The sequence below is a fragment of the Phocoena phocoena genome, chromosome 17, assembly GCF_963924675.1.
Source record: "Phocoena phocoena chromosome 17, mPhoPho1.1, whole genome shotgun sequence".
NCBI lineage: Eukaryota > Metazoa > Chordata > Mammalia > Artiodactyla > Phocoenidae > Phocoena > Phocoena phocoena.
In genome coordinates, this window is record NC_089235.1 from 62,457,410 (window position 1) to 62,479,478 (window position 22,069).

The window sequence follows — 22,069 nt, forward strand, 5'->3', positions numbered from 1 at the left end:
ACCATCTTCAGCTAAAGACAAAAGAGAATTTTGGGGGTGGTAGTTTGGGACTTCAAAGGGAAGGAAGGTAATTCACATGGAGATGGAAAAGCAAATGTTTGGTAAATAAATATTTGCTGGGCCTGCAGAGACAATGCGACACAGATTTTCCCCCACCATACCTAGCCTATATTCTTTGCAGATATCTCTGGTGATAGCTCTGTTCTGGGAACAGGACTTCTGTCTAAATCCTTTTAGGCCGTTAGAAGGAAGGTCAAAGTTTCTTCCTGAGTCTTTTGGGCCTTGATTGTTTTCAGCTTGAAACAATCCACATACCAAAGAGACATTTTGAGATGGCAAATTTTGGTGCCTTACCACAGAAGTAGTCCAGGTTCTTACTTTGAGGAACCATGTAGTAGAAGGTACTGTATTATTTAGCAGATGGTTGTTAGTTCACTACATTATGTATGATGTAGGAAGGATTGCTGGTCTACCTGGCCACCAATATAGATAAATACCAGCAGCCAAATCATGTTGAAATATGTAGACCGATTGCACTGAGACATATATATATACACACACACGTACAGACAACCCATCACTGCCATTATATAAGTTACCCGGAGGAAGCTGGTAAAACCTGACTTTAGTTGTTCTTATTTTAACCTGGCACTTGTGATAGAACTGTTCATTCACATTTCACATCTCTGAAACACTTTGCTTTGGTGATCACTGGAGAAGACATGCTTCCTTCCAAACTTTACTGTTTCCTTTGTGTTTAGTGAATAAGCCCGCTGATCTCTGGGCTGTTAAGGAATGCAACACCAAGAGTGCCGGAGAGCAGAGAGTTTACTAAGTGGTACTGCAAAAAGCTTTACCTCTTAACCGTGCCCTTCTTGTACTGTCAGAGGGAGGGAAGGGGTGTTGCAAAACAGTCTTCATCTTGCCTCTGTCTCCTGATGTACAATGTCGTCAGGTCTATCTAATCTACACAACTTTGCTACTTTCTGGGGTTTTGAATACCATAACTGTATAAGAACAATTGTATAACAAAAATCTGACTCTTTTTTGCATAAGAAAAGTTGCATAAAAATGGTTTGTTTTTTTTTCTGGTTTAATCGGACTGTGCAGCCAGAAGTACAGGTATCTTAAAAACACGTGAGATGCAGATGATTTATTACTTCATGGTTCAGAATAGTCCCATTAGCATTTCTTTGGAGTTACTGTCATTTATTTACCAACTTCCTCTAGACATGATTCTTTTCTTGGTTAGGCAGAGTCAGTCACAAAGTAGCCAAGAAATATTACAGGGGAAATGAAAAGCATGTGAGATTTCCTTAGTGTTTAAAAAAGCACAACAACATAGAGATGGTACCTGAATGTGGGACAAGCATGGAAATGGTAAAAGTAGAACCTTTTTCCTTAAGCAAAACACATAGTGACAGAATTCCTTCTTTTCTCTTCCATACTTTTTGGTGAGGGTTCATGCAATTATGTAAATTTGGTTGATATTTTCTCCTGCTTCTTACCTTCTAAAACATCTTTACTTTTATCAGCTACATGTTGTTATCAGCAAGACTTTGGCCAAAGTGGTTATTGACTGCAAGCAAGTGGGTGAGAAGGCAGTAAATGCATCGTCTAATATCACATTAGATGGCGTCGAAGTCCTAGGGAGAATGGTTAGATCAAGAGGACCAAATGGAAACTCTGCACCAGTAAGTGGATAAATAAGTGACTCTGTGTTATTGTTAAAGAAAAAAATCCTCTTGAAATATAATTATCTATCTTCCAGGGGAAAAATTTGGTAAAGGGATGGATGGAGGGAGGGCTGGATGAATGATAGATTGATGAATGGATAAACAAGTAGATAATGGCCTCTTCAGATGAATTAAAACATGAACGTTCAAAGCTCTTGCAATATGCTTCTGCTATATTATAAGGAGAATGCTCCAAGAATTAGACTAGTTTGTTTTCTAAATGGATTTTAAAATTCAAATAGTAAAATATTCGTATTTTAAAATTCAAATAAAATAGTGTGGCATAAATGGTTTGTTAATGAGAATCAAAACTGTAAATGAACCTCATTTATATAAGCAGGTACAAATCCGAATAAAATGTTATTATTATACACAGTAAATTGACATAAGTCTCTCATTTGAGTTAGATTTGGGCATTTTAAAACTAGATTCTTCCTATTGCTAATGTAAAATTAACCCTTTAATTGTTAATAGTTATTTAAATAACAGATCATTCTAAGATATATTTTTCATCATACAACATGGAGTTTCAGACGAGGAGACTTCGAATTGACAAAGAAATCACATTCCCTTCAGTCACTACCCGCAAAAAAGAGCAGTGTACACAAGCTTTTGTTTTAACACCACACATTCACAGCTAATTAGCAATGTTCTCTAATTTGAGTCATTCTATAATTAGAACCAGTTAGCCTGGAGGGAATTTTATTCTTGTAAGCAATTCCAAATATTCAAATGTACACTTCTCTTCCGTGTAGCAGAATAATCAGGTTAATTATGATTCACTCTTACTGTCTTATGCTTTCAGAGATCTGTAGAACTAGCCAGCTATATGGAATTTTAGAAAGACCTGGTGGTTCTCAAAGTGTTTTTAAGCTGAAATCACTTAGTACAAATGAAATCTTCTAGTATATCAAATAAATGTGTATGATTAAAACACACCCATGTTGATTGAATGGGAGAGGGGGCATGGGGTAGCAGGTGCTTCCATCCTCCAATGTTCCCTAAGGGCGCTTTGAGGAACACAGTTCTAATTCCTCTGCTCTGGTATAACCCCTTCACTTTATATACCAGGAAACAGTCCCAGAGTGGTGAGGGAATTTACTTTGGGACAGTTTGCTGTTTCATGGCATTTCTCTTTGTGGTAACAATAGAAATGAAATCCTTGTGTACAATCAGGGTATATTGACGCTTTCAGATCTTCATAGATGTGTGCTAATTAGTTTAACACTTAGCTTTGAAGTATCTTTAAAAGTACTTTTGTTTCTACTTTGCTTTGGAGAACTATGGATTAGATGTTTGAAAAGAGGGAATATAACAGCTATGGAAGGCTCTTTTGTTTTCAGTTGTGGTAAGAGACTTTTAAGAACGTTTACATGAAATTGAGGAGTTATCTCCTCTTAATTTGTGGTATTCCATGTGGATTAGGAAACATTTCACCTTCTGCTTCATGGAAGATACTTTTATGATAGCACATTTCAGAATTTACAAGGTTCCAGAATTGGCAAACTACGGATACCTTGTATGGATAAATGGATGTATATAGATGGATGCTTAGAAGGATGAATGAATAGACTCTAATTTAAGAAAGAGAAACAATTCCAGGTGGATGAGATTATGGCCCATATCACTTAGTACTATCATTATTTTTTTTATTGTAGACATAATGAGTATAAAATCCCTGACACTTAGTAGCCATTCAATGAAGAACAGCTATTTTTATTGAAGAATGTCAACCATACCTTTTCCATCTCAGCTTTTCTAAACCTCTAGTACTTGCTTAACCCTTGATTATTTGTAGTCATATATTATTTTCTTGCTCTTTCATATAAATATATTTCACTTCTCTAGCCAGAGTATAAACCCCTCAAAACAGAAACCATGTCTTGGTCTTCATTTGCAATGACCCACGTCTACCCTACCTCACAGTATCTAATAAATTCGTATGAACAGAGTACTTTCTCAAGAAACACTTGATAGGAATTAAATAGGAAGTCATCTATTTGAATTGTATCATGTCTTTTCTTAAAATGTTTTGCATATATAGTATTCCGTGTGTGGTATTGACAACAGTCCACTAATATATATCATACCATCTCCTAATTATAATTCATACTTTGCAACTACAGTTTTATAATTACAGTTACAAATTAATTGTATTTCAAATTACACTCTACGTAGTAATTTTACTCCAATTGTGTGACCGATTAAATATTAAAGAATTTATTTCTGAAAGCAAAAATGACTGTAGGTGTCAGGCCTACTGGCGATAAATCTTTACTTTTGACCATGACAGAAAATCAATTAAACAGAGCACCCTCTGTGGTAACTTCCACCCAGTAGGAGACAAAGGGGAATTTATAGAGGTCAATCATTAAAGAGTTCTTTGTAAGCCTAGTAGGAAAAAAGTTGTAACTTTTGCTAGAATCTAGAAGTCTACAAAGGATTACTAAATAGATTTTTAGTCTACCCACTTATTGAGGAATTTGATTATGTTGAAATGGATGATATTAGAGTAGATCTCAGGAATGTGATTGAAAACTCGCTTGTTTGGTTTATTACTTAACTGTTTCAGGGCAAGGCAAGAGAGAAGCTTCAGTCTTCAGTTCTCAATTTAGAAATCATACATTGCTAATATAATCTTGATGTACATATGCAAAAGGGAATGTGTAATGAACAAGTTTTGGGTCATTCCAGGAGGGGTAATTATCATCTAAGAGGAATGAGTAGTTTATAGGTAAGCATTCCCTGGCAAATTCAGCAATGATTCAAAAACTGTCAAGTGATGGAAGAACTCTAAATTATCAGTCTTTAAAGACTACAGATTTTTTAAACCAAAGTTGAGTGGAGGAGAGATTAATGGATTTAGGGATATAGTAACTACTGTATTGAAATTACTCATATTCATAATAAAAACAACTTGCATTCAGCAATGCTAGATTTTACATGCAGCAAATGTCCCTAGTGGGACTAAACTAATAGGCAGGCTTAATTTAGCCGTCAAAACGCACATGGGAAGAAATTTAACAACTGTGCGTCTCGTTTCCAATCTTCCTTCTCCTGAGAAGTTTCTTCTCCCTTTTCTGATACCTAATGAAATTATCATGCTGCCAATCAGAGATGATTCAAGAAAAAATTTGAGCTTCTGGCATTGATTATGTCTGTTAGTGTCTTTTTTCCACCTTTTCAAATCTAGCACTTATATAATTATACAACTGACATTTATTTAGCCCTCTGATGTGGTAAATAAAGACAAATACAAGTAATGTTATGGAGTTTTTAGTAATTTTATTTAGAGTTAAAGCTTTTATGTAGGAATCAATAGTAGACTAGTCAATGATCCTCTAGAAACAAGTGTTTTTAAATTGCAAGGACATGGTTGTGTTTTCACTGGATTGTATCTTTCACTCCTTAAAACGATGATAGTGGCTAACATTTATTGCCTGCTATGGACTAGGCAGTGTGAACATTTCTGATATTATCTCGTTTAATCCTCCAATAACCCTAGGAAGAGATACTTATTATTATCCCCATTTTATAGATGCAGAAACTGAGACTTGAATAAGTTAGGGAGGAATCCCCTTTCAAAAGTGAGGAAAGTGAGATATGAGCTTGTATCTGAGTTGCATGTGGTTACCCAATTTCCATTCTGAGCTCTTTTCCCTTGGTTCAGACTGATTCTGATGGAACTTAAGGCAGAGGAGGGAGTCTGGTCTGTAACAGTGACCATACGCCCTGTCTATTCACTGGCAGGTTCAAAAACTCACCATTATTTGAATTACACCCTTGAAATAAACGTGATCAAAATGTTCCCCCCAAGCATGTCTACACCTAAACATTCTAATTACTACCAACAACCACAACAGCTGTCCCTTTTCATCTCCTATTAGAATAGTGCCATCATGGTTTCCCTTAAATTCAGTAAGCTGATGGCGAGCAAGTAAAAACACCCTGTTCAATAGGTGACAAGTGATAAAGGCTTAATAAATCTTAGTTTGGAGGTGGAATCAAGCAAAGTTACACACCAATTTAAAAGCAGGACATGGCCTAGGTCCTCAGGACTCTTTCTTCTATGTTCTCGGGCAGTGTAAAGCTCTCTAAATATTTGTATAAGTTCAGGTACAGCTTGACTTCAAATTATAAGCTTAAAAATGTTATACTAGGAAAAAAATCAACAGATGAAAACTGGTACTGAGTGGAAAGTTGAGCCAGGGGTACATTTTAATTTCCATTCACAGATCACAGTGACTCAACTGCCAAGAAATATTTTAATCTTATTTTCGTGCTGACATCTGACCCCAAATGACTTGCCTTTTGTGCTACACCCAAACAAAAATGTCCAGTAATGAAAAAGTGTTTGTAATTGTCTAAGTATTCCCTTGAAAGAGATTATAAAAAGTGAAAGTGGGAGGGTACTTTTTTTTTATTTGGCCAGATTTATTTTTCATAATGTTCAGTCAGTTACAAAGGAAAAAAGTTGCAGAAGTGAAAAGGGGCTGCCTCTTAGTCACTTGAAGTATGATTTATTTTGAACCATATTGTCTTGCACTTTTAGGCACTCAAATATAAGATCTTTGGACATGTCATCTCTGTAATGTTTCCTCCATAATTTGTATAAATGTGTGTGTAATTGCTTCTGGAATAAAAGCCAGATTTTTAAAGAACAATCCCCAGAAATGTGCCTTGGAAATGAAGTCTCTAAATAAAGGCTGAGGAATCTAAACTATTACGAATGCAAAACAATTATGAATAAATTTGTTGTACTCACACAAAAAAGGCTGCTGACTTCATCTAACTTGAAAAAGAAAAGACAGCCCACAAGCATTCTTCAAATGATAGTATCAGCCTCATTCAGCATTTAGTAGGTATTTGACCTCTTGAATAAATAAAATGAACTCATAAGAATCTCAGTGACTCAATAGGGTAGGGGAATTTTAGCCAAAGGTTTGTATGGAGACATTATACTGTTATAGGTGATTGGGCAGTGAATTCGAAAAACTTCAAGAAAGCCTGGTATATCCTGGGACTAATAAAAAGACTTTGCTTTAAATAAATCTTTCCATTCACTAAAATGTGTTGACACTGAGGGCTCTATTCAGAAATGGAAAATTTCTTAATGGATGAATGACTTACAGAATTAACTGAATCTATCTAATGCTGTCATAATGGGACCCATTTAATAAATGTCCCCAGACAAATGGCATTGTCAAGTTAGGCTGGGGTATCTACATTTTAAACATTAGACTAATGATCTGTTTACTGCAGAATAAACCACAAGAAAATGAGGTGTGCTGTTCAAATCCCAGCCAGAATTCAGCTTTCAACATGTGCTTAAATTACTTTGACTTTTTCGTCCCAAGTCCTAATTTACAGAATGGGGTTGACATTACTATTATCATACCTCATAGTGGTGATTGAAAGATTAAATGATATAGGCAAAGTCCTTAGGATAATGCCTGGCACATAGTAAGTTTTTCAACAAGTGTTTGCTGCTCTTGTTATTTGCTGAGATTTCTCTAAACCAAAATATTGACTATTGGGGACACAAACTACTGTTATATTTCTGCTCTCAATATTGCATCACTTTCATTTTCATTCTACTATTTTGGCCTCTGTATTATATACTCCTACAGCTTAAAGATCAATTATAAAAGGGCTTTTGTACATATTATATTAAAATAATATTTATTAAAAAATAATTTAAAAAAGAAATATTATTTATAACTGTATTCTGGGAACTGTTCTAAATATTTCCCTTTATGAGTTCATTGTATTGTTATGGCTACTATTATTACTCTAATGAATAGCTACTATTATTATCCTAATTTTATAGGTAAGGAAAATTGAGACTCCAACACATTAAATAATTTGTTTCAAGTGACTTAGCTTGTGAGTGGATTACACCCAGGCAGCCTAGCTCCATAGCCTCCTAATCTCTATGCTCCTTGAAATATCTTTGTTGCCATTGTTGTTTATGAAAATCAGCAGCCGTGTCCTTTAAAAATGCTTTAATTTTAAAAACCTAATTTTTTAATGGTCATAATTTTGTTGTATGGTTTCCCTGAGCAGACTTAAATATCATACCCTTTGGGGAAAAATTTTTTTTAATACAGAAAAAAAAAGAATAGTGAATCATGCAATATTTCTTCAAATAACACAATGGTTTTATATTGAAAAAAGAAAGCAGGATGTCTTGATTTATGGATCTGCTTTCAAAATTTGTGTCATTTTATGAATTTTGCAAAACTCACTTAGGGAAGGATGTTTGCAGCAAGGCACAATTCTTCCTGGGTATAACAAGAGAAAACCTGACTTCATTTTCTTTACTGTCAGATAGGGCAGGCTCTTTTGTGATGCTGGAAGCATTGTTAGTAACCTGTTTCAGTCATACCAACTATTTGAGTATTCTCATCTTCATCCAGGGGACCCTTGACAGGGATGAGAGAAAATAAGGCACCAAGAGTTTCCAGCTTTTGCTGAAAACACCACTTGCTGAAGGAAAGTTACAGATTTAAAATGCAAAGAATTTCATCCTTCTCCTAGCTCTGTAATTGATGACACATTTTTCTTTTTTGTTTTTTTAAATGGAAGTATGGTTGATTTACAATGTTGTGTTTTAGGTGTACAGCAAAGTGATTCAGTTATAGATAGCTAGATAGCTAATGTCTATTCTTTTTCATATTCTTTTCCATTATAGGTTATTATAAGATACTGAATACAGTTCCCTGTGCTATACAGTAGATCCTTGTTGTTCATTTTATATATAGTAGTGTGTATCTATTAATACCAAACTCATGATGACATTCGATATTTGAAAATAATATAGGAAGAAATATAGTATTAGAAATGGTTGCATCATGAAGCTAGTGTGAGTCCCTAATGATATTATAATGATGTTTCTAAATACTTCAAAATATACATTAACTTGTCAACATAAATGAGTAGAACAAGACTGTCTAAATATTTATGGTGTGATCGATGCCTTCAATAAAAATACACTTAGTACAGATTCTCACAATACCGTATGAGAGCCTGTCATGACACCACATTGTAAACAGTATTTATGTGTCTGTCTCTTACTCCCTATAAATTCTTTGAGAGCAGAACTCTGGTTTTGTTCATTTTCATATCCTAAAGGAGGTCTACATGGTATCTGTCTTGCATTATGCACTAAAAAAAAGTAGCCAAATATATGCATGAATGATGAAAGTCAGAATTAATTCAACAAGTCTTCATCATGAATACCTACTACATGCCACATGTTTTCACAAGTTTTTGTTTTTGTTTTTTTTGGCCGCATGGCATGACATGTGGAATCTTAGTTCCCCGACCAGGGATAGAACCCATGCCCCCTGCAGTGGAAGCATGGAGTCCTAACCACTGGACCACCAGGGAATTCTCTACATGCCACATGTTATGATAGGGGGCGCAAAGATGAATAAGTGGTTCTGTGTTCTTTGATGACCTCCCAGTCTGAGGAGAAGAAAATATAAATAATTGTACTGTATGGTGGGACATATGCTATAAAAGATGTATGGAGCATTGTGGGATTACAGAGGCACTTGGAGTAACTGTGATGGACAGGACAGGGAGGATTTCAACAGAGGCACTAAGCTTTTTTAGGTAGAGACGGAAGGAGGAATTGTGCTAAATAAGGGGGTTTGGATGGTGGATGGAGTAACTACTGACAAAAATCTTAAATCACTGTATGTTTGAGGAACAAAGATTGATATTGTTAGAATGACTTTTTAATTTATTCACTGTAATATTATGTTATAAATGTATTGGTGTTCTATTATGTAATACATACTATGAAATCATTACAATTATAAACACAATGTATCTATATATCTTTTGTTGAATGACAATTTTCTTTTTAAATTGAAGTTCCAGTTACAGATGTTTGATATTATTTGTTCCACATCATGGGCCAGTAAAGACAAATGCTGTGAACTTCCTGGCCTGGTAAGAATTCTTCTTTCGTTATTTGGTCTGTTCTTTACCGAAGTTTTCTAAAGTTATATTTAATTTTCCCTGAAAATGAAATGCTGTTTCACAAAACTCATGTCACAGATAATTCATTGTGATGATGATGATGAAAATTAGAAAGAGATTAAGAAGGAGGTGTGTCTGAAATCAGCAGGACACGCTGACATACGCGGGGGGGAGCGACACAGCTCCACAGAGTGCCTTCTACAGAGTCCGGATGTTCCCAAATTTCAGGTTCACTGAAGCCTTTGGTGTCACAGTAATGTTTTTCATGGCACCCCTGAGCCCAAAGAAATACCTAACAATTCCATACATAAGGTCATTAGGTCCAAACATCTTCATAAGTCTTTACATCCTAACAACTCAGTAGCTGTATGAAAAAATGATAAACATAAATCGAAAATTTTAAATGATGAACTTTTTTTTGCGGAACACGGGCCTCTCACTGCTGTGGCCTCTCCCGTTGCGGGGCACAGGCTCCGGACGCGCAGGCTCAGCGGCCATGGCTCACGAGCCCAGCCGCTCCGCGGCATGTGGGATCTTCCCGGACCGGGGCACAAACCCGTGTCCCCTGCATCGGCAGGCGGACTCTCAACCACTGCGCCACCAGGGAAGCCCAAACTTAGTTTTAAATAACCACAACTACTTACTAATGGGATGTGTGTGCCTGTGGAGAATGCACTATTTCTCATGTCTTGGAATCTGATCAGACATCACCATTCTCACTTCTTTTTCCACATTGATTTTCCCCCATGGTACTTGCTTTCCTTCATAGCTACTGCTGAAAAACCAGATTTGCAAATATATGACATCAAAAATCTAGTGTTGAAACTGTGAACTCCCTTGAGCTAGTCATTCATATGAAGTCCAATGGGTGCCAAATATTGCTGTTTCTCTTAATTCTTTTAAACACTCAGAGTGCCCCTGTGAGTTTGCTGTACTGCCCCAGGCCATCTTTCCACACAGTTTGGGAATCATAGTCATGATCTATAGAACCTATGCAAGGCTGCTAGAAAAATAAACTTTTCCTCATTATTAATACCAAGTGTAATTCACAGGGAGGGGGTACCTGTATATATAAAGACAGATTGTTCATAGCTAAGGATCTTTAGGACCAGTGAGCTGAAATGTTGACCCCGTTATGGTTGGACAGGCATCATATCTTAAGAATTCAACTGGGAGAATGGGCATGGGGAAGACTTTATCAAGTCTAAAAGATTTGCTTTTTTTAAGACCTGACACCAGATCACATCATCTGTTGCAGGCAGTAAATTCATGGTGACTATGTTTAAGAAGGAAATAACTTTTTTTTTCATCAAAATAAGTTTCCATTAAACTGTGGTGAGGAATTACATCAGAGACACTGTGATGTTATGCTTACGGGCAGGTGGATTGGAAACTGTGAAGGGAAACACTCAGAATCTTATGGAAGATGTGATCACCACATCTCCTAGGAAGGGCCCAGCCCTTCTCAAAACTTTCCTTTGAATTTCTATCACTGAAGATGTGTAAATCCCGTGGTAGAAATACATGGATGGAGACACAGTCAACAGCCATGGCGAAACCATTCCCGAGTCTGTGGTCATAGGAGGTCTGCTGTCAGCCTAATGTGGGGGGATCTTTCAGGATACTTAAGTTTGTATTTCACTCAAGCTGCCCAAGATATCAGGCCAGATATGTTAGCAGGGTTTTTGTCCTGTAATGAGCTGAAACTTTTAACTATCGTCCAACATTTAGCGAGAAGCATATAAAGGCTCTTTGCTCAAAATTTTTGGGTTTCTGTTGTGAATATTTCAGAGACTGAGATTATTTTCATCTTGATAATTTAATTATCATCTGTGCTCTATTCAGCTCTAACGTTACATTTCCCCAAGGTCTTAGAAAATGAAGCTCACTTTCTCTCTATCCAAAGGGACAGATGAACCCTTCAAAGTTCTGTAGTTTCTTATCCCAGGGAAGACTTCTTTTTAGCTGCTACTCCAAATGTGACATTCACAAATCATTCAATAGCCCTTAGCAAGTGCTCTGTCTTGGTTTACACTCCAGTAACTCATTCAGATACATTCAGCCTGGTATTCATCATCTATCTTGTAGTGTTACCTGGCAGCAAAATTCTCCAAGAGGAAATGACCTCCTATCCCAAAGCTTTAGATTGATGCTGTGATGTTTTCTTACTTTCAGTTACAGAAGGTGAGCAGTAGTTAAAATTGTTACAGGGATGATGTGTTTAAGCACTGTTTTTGTTTTCTTTTGTGTCTTTGTTTTAGTGTAGATGCAGTTGTTTTGATGGACCATTCCAACAAGTTTTCTTTTATCCTTTGAAATGGAAAAAAATGTTGTAACACAAAGGAAGTGTTCAGGACCTTTAGTGCATAGAGTACTACTCCTCCAACTGAATTAAATAGTAACCAGAATTTTTTTTTTTGCACCCGCTTCTGCCTTTCTTTCTTCACCTGGATTCCCAAGCTCGTTTTATCAACATCCTTTGATAATAATGATGATCCAGAGAGCCATTCATTGTTTCTTTCAAGAAAAGATTTTGTGGTCAGAAGAGAATATTCTCTGCCTTTCTAGACTAATGCTCACTTACTAATTTTTTTGAAGTGTCTTAAAGTGTTTTCTTTGAGTCCATAAAGCCATTTGTATAGACCATCTTGTTAATAGTTATGCTATTTCTTTTTCTCCTCAGAGGGATGAAGAGACCTGCCCAGAGCTTCCACATTCCTGCTCCTGTTCTGAAATCAATAAAGGGGCTCTGGGACCAGCAGGCCCACCGGTAAGTATTGCCTAGTTTGAACTTAAATTGTTCTTTAATATTTATAACTATCACTTGTTGCATGTCTGTGCCCATCACTGTGCTAAATACTCACTTAATCCTACAAGCAAACTGAAGCACAGAGAGGTCAAGTAACTTGCCTAAAGAACACAGCTTGGAGGAGCTGCTCTTCAAATCCAGGTCTCCGTGACTCCTATAGATGATGCTCTTAACTGCTGCGCCACACTATGTCTCACAGTGCTATCTATTCAGAATCTTCCCTTTGAAGTCCTGTGGCTTATTTTCAGTGTGAATGTTGCCAACATTGGCCCCCTGCTTGTTGCTGTAAGATTTGCATACATCCCCTCTGCCCATTCTATATCAACATTGATAGTGAAGGGAGGTTTTTCAAAATCACTAGGAAAAGTATCCTATGTGAGCATGAAGTTCTCCATTACTGACTGGAACTTCATACAGAAAAGAAGGGGGCGGGGAAAGGGGAGAGGAAGGAAAAAGGAAGGAAAGGGGAGAGGAAGAGAGGAAAGGAGCGAGAGAGGGAAAGAGAGGGAGAAAGAACACATTTTTTTCTTATAAACATATATATATATATAGATTCATACATGTAAACGTACATGTAAAAAGTAAACATAACCTTTTCTCGTTTGGTCAAATACTACAAAATGAAGGGTTTTTATTGTTGGTGCTGATGTTAATTTGCAAAATCATGCTAATTTATATCATATTTCACTCAAAGAAGACATTTAAAAATTCTTAGCCTAGGTTGGTTAACTGTCTATATATCTCTACAAATAGGTCTTTAAAAATTTTTTTATACAATTTTAAAGGTTACTTTCCATTTACAGTTATTATAAAATACTGACTATATTCCCTGCGTTGTACAATATATCCTTGAGTCTATCTTACACCCAATAGGCAAGAAAATATTTTTTAAAAATATAAAATGTATATAATTGCACTCTCTGCGTCTTTGAATTGACCGTGATAGATCTTTCGTAATAAGTCTAAATACTTATGTCTAACCTGCTAACCTGGGGTTATCAGCGTTTCTTTAAGATAAGTATGATATAGCTGGTCTTTGGTTAGGAAGTGGCAAATATATCAAGGCAGAAGGACAAAGAAAACAGGGAGAAGATGCAGGAGCACATGAAATCCAGACCTTGCAGGAGGAATGTTCTGAGGCGGACCTGTGCTTACACGTGGCTTGCTGTTGGCAACCGGTGCAGTCAGCACGCATGTGTAGATACCCCTCGCTGACAGCTGGCGTGCAGCATGGACATTTGCTCCAGGTCGGCCCCACCAGCATAGTTTGTCTTCATTTGTGTAGCACACTTACCGAACTGAACAAAAAGAAAGAGAACCTGCTGAATGTACCTGGAATATATCCCATCAGTCTCTCCTTTATCTTTGGCACATAGAACACTCTTTCAAGCTCCGGATGTAGACCCGAATATTGATACTTTTTTTTTTAACAAAAGACTCTTTATCCCAAAGAAGCAAATGTGGAGTTAATGGTAAAAGCATTAAATTTAAATAAGACTAGGTAAGTCATGGAGCCACTGTGAACCTCCATTTCCTCATGTATAAACAGCACCCACCTCTTGAACTGGTATTGTGAGGAATACACAGACTAATATGTATAAACATATTTTGTGCATTATAACTCATTGATCAGACGTAAGGAGTTGTCTTTAGTTTAATCTGGGAATTGAAAACAAAGATTTATTTTCGACTGTGTGTGGCTTGCTTTTTTTCATCCCAAAGTATGTCTTTGAACGTTATCAAGGTTAATCACATTGTTTAGTTCATTCGTTGTACCTTCTGTAAGGAATTCCACTATATAAACAAGAGTTTATTGACCCATTACTGTGGAGTATTTTCCTACTACAGTATCATTACAGTGAATGTCCTTTGTATGTCTCTTTGCAGGCTTGAGTAAGTGCTCTTGCAATAACACTTAGAATTAGGTTTGTTGGAGAAAAAAGAAGGTGCATGTTCAACTTCATGAAAAAACCCCAAATTGCTCTTCAAGGTAGTGGTCCCAATATCCTCTCCCACACACTCTGTATGAGAGGTCTAGTTGCCCTACCCCTCACCAGCACTGTCTGATGTTGCCAGATGTGAGAGCTTTCACTTACAATGACTATAAAACTCTGTCCTTGTTCTTTAAAATAGGACTTTCTCTCCCTGCTAGTGAGATGGGGCAGTTTTTTATTTGTCTCTGAACCATTTGGATTTCTTCCTGTGTAAATACCCATTTATACAGTTTGCTGGGTTTTTGTTGTACAGTTTTTTCTCATTGATTTGTCAGTGGTTTTATGTATTTTGGACACTAATCCTTTATTAATGATATGGTTTGCAAATATCTTTTCCTGGTCTGTGACTTGCTTGTTGTTTGTGGCAAGGTATATTGTCTAGAAATTTTTATTCTAATGTAGTCAAATTTAATATTTCCGTGAGCTATTGTCTTTTATATTTTTCTTTATCCCTTCTTTCAGCCATGATTTCTTAGAAGCGTCTTTTAAAATTTCCAATCATGTGTGCAATTTTTACCTTTTATTATTGATGTATTCATTTATTGTACTTTTTCATGGAAGAGAGTCTGTAGACCCGTTCTTTGACATTTGTTGATTCTATAACATTCGCTCTGTGTCCTTTTGTCAGGTTTTACAGATGTTGCACGTATGCTTTAGCAGAATGTTTGTTCTCTAATTATGGAGTTCAGAATTCTAAATATAACTATTCGGCGAATCAAATTGTATTCTTAGAATCTTCTTTACCTGCCTTAATTCTTTATCTTTCAATTACTAAGGGAGTTGTTTAAAATCTTCCCCACCTTTGTCAAGTTGTTTGTAAACCTGTATTATATCCTGATATTGTGTTATAAGGTACAAAAAAATTTACAACAATTATCTTTCTAGTGATTTGCTGTGTCAACATTTCTCTTTTGGATTATTTTCCTGGTATATGTTTGCTTCATCCTTTTAATTTCAAGCTTTCTATGTCTTTATATTTAAGATGCGTCCCTTTAAATAGCATATGCCAGGATTTTGTTTTTAATCTGGTTTTACAGCATTTTTAGAGTTTAGTCCATTCTATTGTTTGTAATAATTAACCTATTTAGGTTTATATTCCTATATCTGTCATCTCAATTTTTGCTTTCTAATTGTGTGCATATATGTGTGTGTGTGTGTGTGTGTGTGTGTGTGTGTGTGTGTGTATAACTCTTACAAACAATATGTATATAACCCTTTTCAAACCTTTTGGTCATTTGTATAGTCTCTTCTATTTTTGTAACACTTCCAAAACAATTTTTTCTTTAATATTCAATATGGTTTACATTATTTATCTGATAATTTCAATACCTGTAATGTATGTGGCTCTGATGCTGCATTTGTTTTGTTGCTGATTTTACTTGTGCTATCTTGTTTCCACATGTACCTTGTGATTTTTTGGGGGGTGTATATTTGTGTTTGCATTACTCGAAATTTTATCTCTGGGAATCTTTTGAGCCCGAGATTGATCTGTATTTTTCGAAAGAATATATGTGTCTGCTTCTGGTGAGCTCCTAGGTGTACGATCAGCTGAAAACCACCTTAAAAGTTTGACTTTGGGGTTTTATTTGACTCTCAAAGGCAGTGTAAATTCTCGTCCCTCGATTGTATGAGCATCAGTTTCTGGGTAATATTTTTTTTTTTTTTTTTTGCGGTGCGCGGGCCTCTCACTGTTGTGACCTCTCCCGTTGCGGAGCGCAGGCTCAGCAGCCATGGCTCACAGGCCCAGCCGCTCCATGGCATGTGGGATCTTCCCAGACTAGGACACGAACCCGCGTCCTCTGCATCGGCGGGGGGACTCTCAACCACTACGCCACCAGGGAAGCCCCTGGGTAATATTTCTTAGTGGAGACATTTACTACCCCTCCCATAGCTAAAGTGGAAAAAACATCTTGATCCTCCACCTGCTACTGAGACTTTTTGTTGTTGTTCTAGCTCATTCAGAGGGCAGCCTTTCAAGTTCCTCAGCTTTAAAGGATGTTTCATATTCTATGCTTCCTCCACTTCTCATAGGTCCCAGTTCACATTTCATTGCCTTGTGTGGGCTATAAAATACACATTTTCCAGCAAACCCACAAGCATCTTCCCCTTCCTCCCCCAAGGCAGCCTCAGTGTACGTGCCTGCTGCTCTGGTGTTTTGTTTCTTCTTCATTCCTAGTATTTAAGGTTTCAGTTCTCTTAATTAGAATAATGTTTATTTTATTTTAAGTAGCATTAATAAGCTTTTTTAGCTGGAGGGTTATCAAGTTTTTTCATCTGCAGTGCTGCTGGAACAAGTTACAAAATATTTACATATGACCTAAGAGTCAAACTTCATAATGAGAAAAAAAGCAGCAGAGAAGTAAAAGAGAAGGGTTGAGTTCTGACTTGGAGAGAAAGAGAGGTGAAACAGAAAAGCTACTGACATTTTCAAATATTTAAAGTATAATAAACCATTGAAGAAATAGTATCCTAAACAATATGCAATAAACCCCATCTGATGATTTAACATAGTCGTGATTATTTTCTCACTCAAGAATTTACACAGTGCTATTACGTGCCAATAAAACTCTAGAATAGGAAGCCATGGGTGAAAGAACCATATTTCTTTTGCCTAGACTAACCCTTTCTTATTAAAAGGATAGAAGTTTATATCCACAAACATTTGTTGAATTCTTGTCATCTACTCCATGATAAGGTTTAGGGGTAAGGTGGAAAATAAGAAGTATAAAAAGGTTCCTGGATTTATAGACATGGTACATCGTGTATGGATATCTGTGAGCCAAATTGCCACATTTGGACAAAACCTTCAGTTAAAAACCAATCATTTGGGGCTTCCCTGGTGGCGCAGTGGTTGAGAGTCTGCCTGCCAATGCAGGGCACGTGGGTTCGTGCCCCGGTCCAGGAGGATCCCACATGCACGCAGAGCGGCTGGGCCCATGAGCCATGGCCACACAACAGGGAGAAGCCCGCATACCGCAAAACAAACAAACAAACAAACCAAAAAAAACAATCATTTAAGATGAGCAAACAAAATTAAAGAGGTGTGCCAGAATGGGTATGTTAATTGGGATGCATTGGGCTTGTTGCAAGAAACAGAAAATTTGACTAACACAGTGGTGTAAATCATTGGGGCATTTGGACATTTATCATTTGCTCAACAAAAGACCTAAAGGTAGATGATCCTAAGCAAATATGGCTGCTCAGCAACTTTATCAAGACCCAAGCTTGTTCCAGTTTCCAAATATGCTTTCCTTAGGCTTGTGGCTTCTTGATCAAATTGGCGCAAACCAGTTAACATGACCATTCCTGGTTTCAAAGGAGGCTGAGCAAGCAAATCTGTCTTTATAGCTGGAAAAATGAAAGGAGTCAGAAAAGACTCTTTGATAGTCAACCAACCGTGTCTGCCACAGTTGGGAAAAACGTTTGCATCACCTATAACAGTTAAAGATGTAGCATCCAAATATATGAAGAATTCTGTACGTTAAAGAGAAGAAGACTTGTAACCCAATAGAAAACTGGGTGAAGTATATAAATTGTTAGTTGTATTGAAATAAAATGTAAATGGACAAATGTTATGAAAAGATGCTCAATCACAGTAGTTTTAAGGGAAATAAAAATTAAAATAGGAGTAAGGTATTGTTTTTACGAGTCAGGTTCATAAAAATGCAAAGTTTAACAATATCAAGTGCTAATAAGGTTTAGAGAAGCAGAGACCCTCAGACTCTTAGCAGGTGAATAAATTGGCACAGTTTTTTTGGAGCACAATTTGGCAATATATCTGCCTATCCATTAAATTTCATTGAAAATTCTACTTGGTGATATGTTAGATATTAACATTTGTACTTAAATCTTAAAGTTTGTACTCCAGGCATGTATAAGGATGTTAATTGTAGTATCGTTTAGACAGCAACAAATTGTGGGCAAAACTCCTCCATTTCCAATAACGAAAGAATGGTTAAACAAACTATCCATTGTACAGATAACTATGCAACTCATTTAGAATAAGTTGGTCATGTTATGGAAAAACATATTAACTCAAAAATATATGTAGAGCTTCCCTGGTGGCGCAGTGGTTGAGAGTCCGCCTGCCGATGCAGGGGACACAGGTTCGTGCCCCGGTCCGGGAAGATCTCACATGCCGCGGAGCGGCTGGGCCCGTGAGCCATGGCCGCTGGGGCTGCGCGTCCGGAGCCTGTGCTCCGCAACGGGAGAGGCCACAACAGTGAGAGGCCCTCGTACCGCAAAAAAAAAAAAAAAAAAAAAAAAAAAAATATATGTAAAGTGTTATGTCACATATGCAATCTATATATATCAAAGAATACCACAAAAACACTAATAATAGGTAATATTTTCTATAGATACACATACATAAAACACAATTTTTTAATTGTTTTTTAAAAGTCTGGAAGGTAAGCAACCAACTAATATTGATGGGGGCAGGGGAGTGAATGTAATTGCTAAACTGGAAGAAGCCTTAACTATCACCTGATCCAGTCTTTTCCCAAGTGATGCAGGTGTTTTCCTGATGGTACACAAAATGATTTTCAGTAGTCATGGACATAGCAAGAAATCAACTGGACTCACATAGTGAGAAAGCTATTCCATTTTCAATGATCTTTTCATCCTTCTGCTCAAGTGAAAGCAATATTCTCAGACTGGTGCCCATATGACCCTTCTAATACTTACCCATGCCCCTTTTTAGCAAAGAGCAAACCAATTGCTCACAGACTTCACTAGGAACAAAATCTAGCTAAATTTACCAACATTATTTATAGCATATTTTTAGGTTTATCTTATATTCTTAGTAAGTATATAAGAATACTTATATACTTACTAAGACTTATATGCTTAAGTATATATATGTTTTTCCATCTACTATAGTACATAATATTTGCTTTCAAAATAGATTTAAGTGAAATATGAGTCAATTAAAAAATATTCAGAGTATATTTGCATACATGTATGTACACATATACAAAGCATGTGTTTACAAAGAATGCATATACACATATATACATATTTATTATGTGTGTACATATGTATGTATGTATATAAAGAAAATGCTATTAAATAACAGTACAGGCAGTGCATTAATATGACAAAAATTTTGAGGGGAAAATGCAAATACCTGAAGTTTCAGAAACACTAATGTAATTAGCTTTTTACGGTATAAATAAAGAAAATTAAATTGTTAGTGTTTTATATGCTTTTTACAATTTAATTAAATAATTTAATCTCAAAGTCTTGGTATAGGACACGCCTAATTTTAGATTAACAGTATATTTTTATTATTTGCGTCATCAATAGCTGTACTCTTACACACTCAATTAAAAGATCCTGTAGCTTTTTGTTTTTTTAATTTAAAGGGATTTTGCATAGAACGTTTGCTCAGATTGTGCGATCATCAGCAGGAAAAGGTGAATCCGGGGGGTAGATTTCCCGTTCAGGATCGTGATGCACACACACCATTTTTATACAAAATGAGAATTACATAATCCATGTTATTAAGTAAAATGAATGAAATATATTGCTTTCAGATTTGTCTTTGTGCTAATACTTAACATCTGTTTGCCAGGGTGGTCCAGGACTCCGAGGACCAAAGGGCCAACAAGGTGACCTGGGCCCAAAGGTAACGTTCTTTCTCCCTCTTCACATCGCTAGCCATAATATAATTTTGGAGTTAAGTAATATTCACCCTTCACAGTTTAAAGCTCCTTATGTTTTTATGAAAGTTGTGTTGAAGCCTTTTCCCTTATTCTTAGAAGCTTGTGTTTTCTCCTCAAAAAAAAATTTAGTAACTTAAGTGAAAAGAAAGGTTTCTGGGTCAGAAATAGAGTGTCAGTGTTCCAAGTGGTTTAGTTGCTTAGGCAGTTCTTGCTCATATATAGTCTTCTTTTCCTCTATCTGCAAAAAAGATGTATCGAGGGAGCACTGAATCACAACTAGGCAGCAGTCCTCCAGGTAATTTCTTAGGTTTTAGCCTCCTCCTTCTCCCCTCCCACCATGTACTGTATAATCAAACACACAGCTCTATTTTCCATTCTCACTGCCCAAGGCCACCAAATGTGGTGGTTCAGGTTGTACACTGTACAAAGGCACCAACTAAGAGGACCAAGTTGGTGCCAATCCATGTCAAGGCACACATTTCTCTACTTTGCACGAAGATGCCCTAAGGGATGGCAGAAGCCCAGCCACTAATTGAGTTCAGGCCCCATCATCCTGTACCTGGCTTTTGGCAAATCTAATTGTTCTTCTGGCTCCAGTGGCTTGATTTTTTGATTGGTTCTTCACATCTGCCCCCAGATTCATTTCTTTAAAGTTATACTGGATCACATCATACTCTTAAAACCTGCAGTCATGTGTGATTGCATAGTATTTATTCACGGAGAAGAGAACATGGCAATGTTGTTTTACTAGAAAATTGGAAACAAGTAGAGCAAGGTAAGAGCGAATGCGGAGGGTGGGGGCAGGCGTACAGGGGAGAAGTCAGTGAAAGAAGGCTGAAGATAATTAATCAGGTACTATGCAGCTCAAAACTCAGACCATAAGATATCTTCTTTTTTTGTTTTGTTTTATTTTTTGAGATTGTGACACATTTTCTCAGGCAGATACTTGATGTCTTGGCTCCATCTCATACACTACAAGGGAGGCAATGTCTTCAGTAAATGCAGACGAGTGCCCCAGAGATAGATAGTTCACAGTAGTGAAGGGGGAGAGACTATAGTTCGGCTGGATGGTGTGAACCTTCACAAACCAAGAGGGTAGTCTTGTATCACCTATATCTTTTGGGTTTGTTGTGGAGTGTGGGCGTCTAGTTACTCACATAATTGGCACAATGTTCCTATTTATGTAAGCAAAAATAAATAAATGAAGTTGCAGCAACTACTGTGTGTTTACTCTTTTGGTTTACTGATGACACTTTGCCTGGGAGGTGGATCATCTGAGGCTTGGTGTCTTGTTATCCTATGAGTGTTTTATGTCTTAGGAAAAATCAGTTAATGAAATAAATTATAAATGCCGTAAGTAGAAATATCTGGGTAGCAGATATTTCTGGGTACCAGAGGGTTTAACTTACCTTTGGGATGACTTCTTGCCTTCCAGGGACCAGATGGCCCTCGGGGTGAAACAGGCCCTCCGGGACCTCAGGGTCCTCCTGGACCCCAAGGACCAAGTGGTCTGTCCATTCAAGGAATGCCTGTGAGTTGTGTGTAAACATTCAGACGGGTTTTATTGTTATTACTTCTCCATGAGTTATATAGAATGAACTTTTGTCTTCTGTGCCTTGATAATGATCCTCAGCCTCTTCCAACCCCTAAAAGTAAGAACGGAGAAATGAAAGTAATAATTGAGACTTCATTCATTAGCCAATTTTTTGTTCAATGAAGGGGGTCTTTTACAAACAGATATGTGCCTAGGGAGTAGTTATATCCACTGATAATTTGTCTATAGAAAAGAAAGCAGGGCTTGACATGTATGGCCCTTTTTCTTGTTTGACTAAGTCCTTAGGGGGTATGATAAAATCTAGAAAGTGACAAATG

General features: G+C 36.8%; 1 protein-coding gene across 6 annotated transcripts in view; it reads left to right on the forward strand.

Moving 5' to 3' along the window:
- The window catches only part of COL14A1 (collagen type XIV alpha 1 chain), a 229,033-nt gene that overhangs the window by 148,800 nt on the left and 58,164 nt on the right, over positions 1-22,069 (forward strand). For all 6 annotated transcript variants that reach the window (XM_065895394.1, XM_065895395.1, XM_065895397.1 and 3 more), the window contains 5 exons: positions 1,536-1,694; positions 9,621-9,698; positions 12,412-12,498; positions 20,107-20,160; positions 21,633-21,728. In XM_065895394.1, the coding sequence (XP_065751466.1) occupies positions 1,536-1,694; positions 9,621-9,698; positions 12,412-12,498; positions 20,107-20,160; positions 21,633-21,728 (474 nt within the window). The remainder of the gene's footprint in view (positions 1-1,535; positions 1,695-9,620; positions 9,699-12,411; positions 12,499-20,106; positions 20,161-21,632; positions 21,729-22,069) is intronic.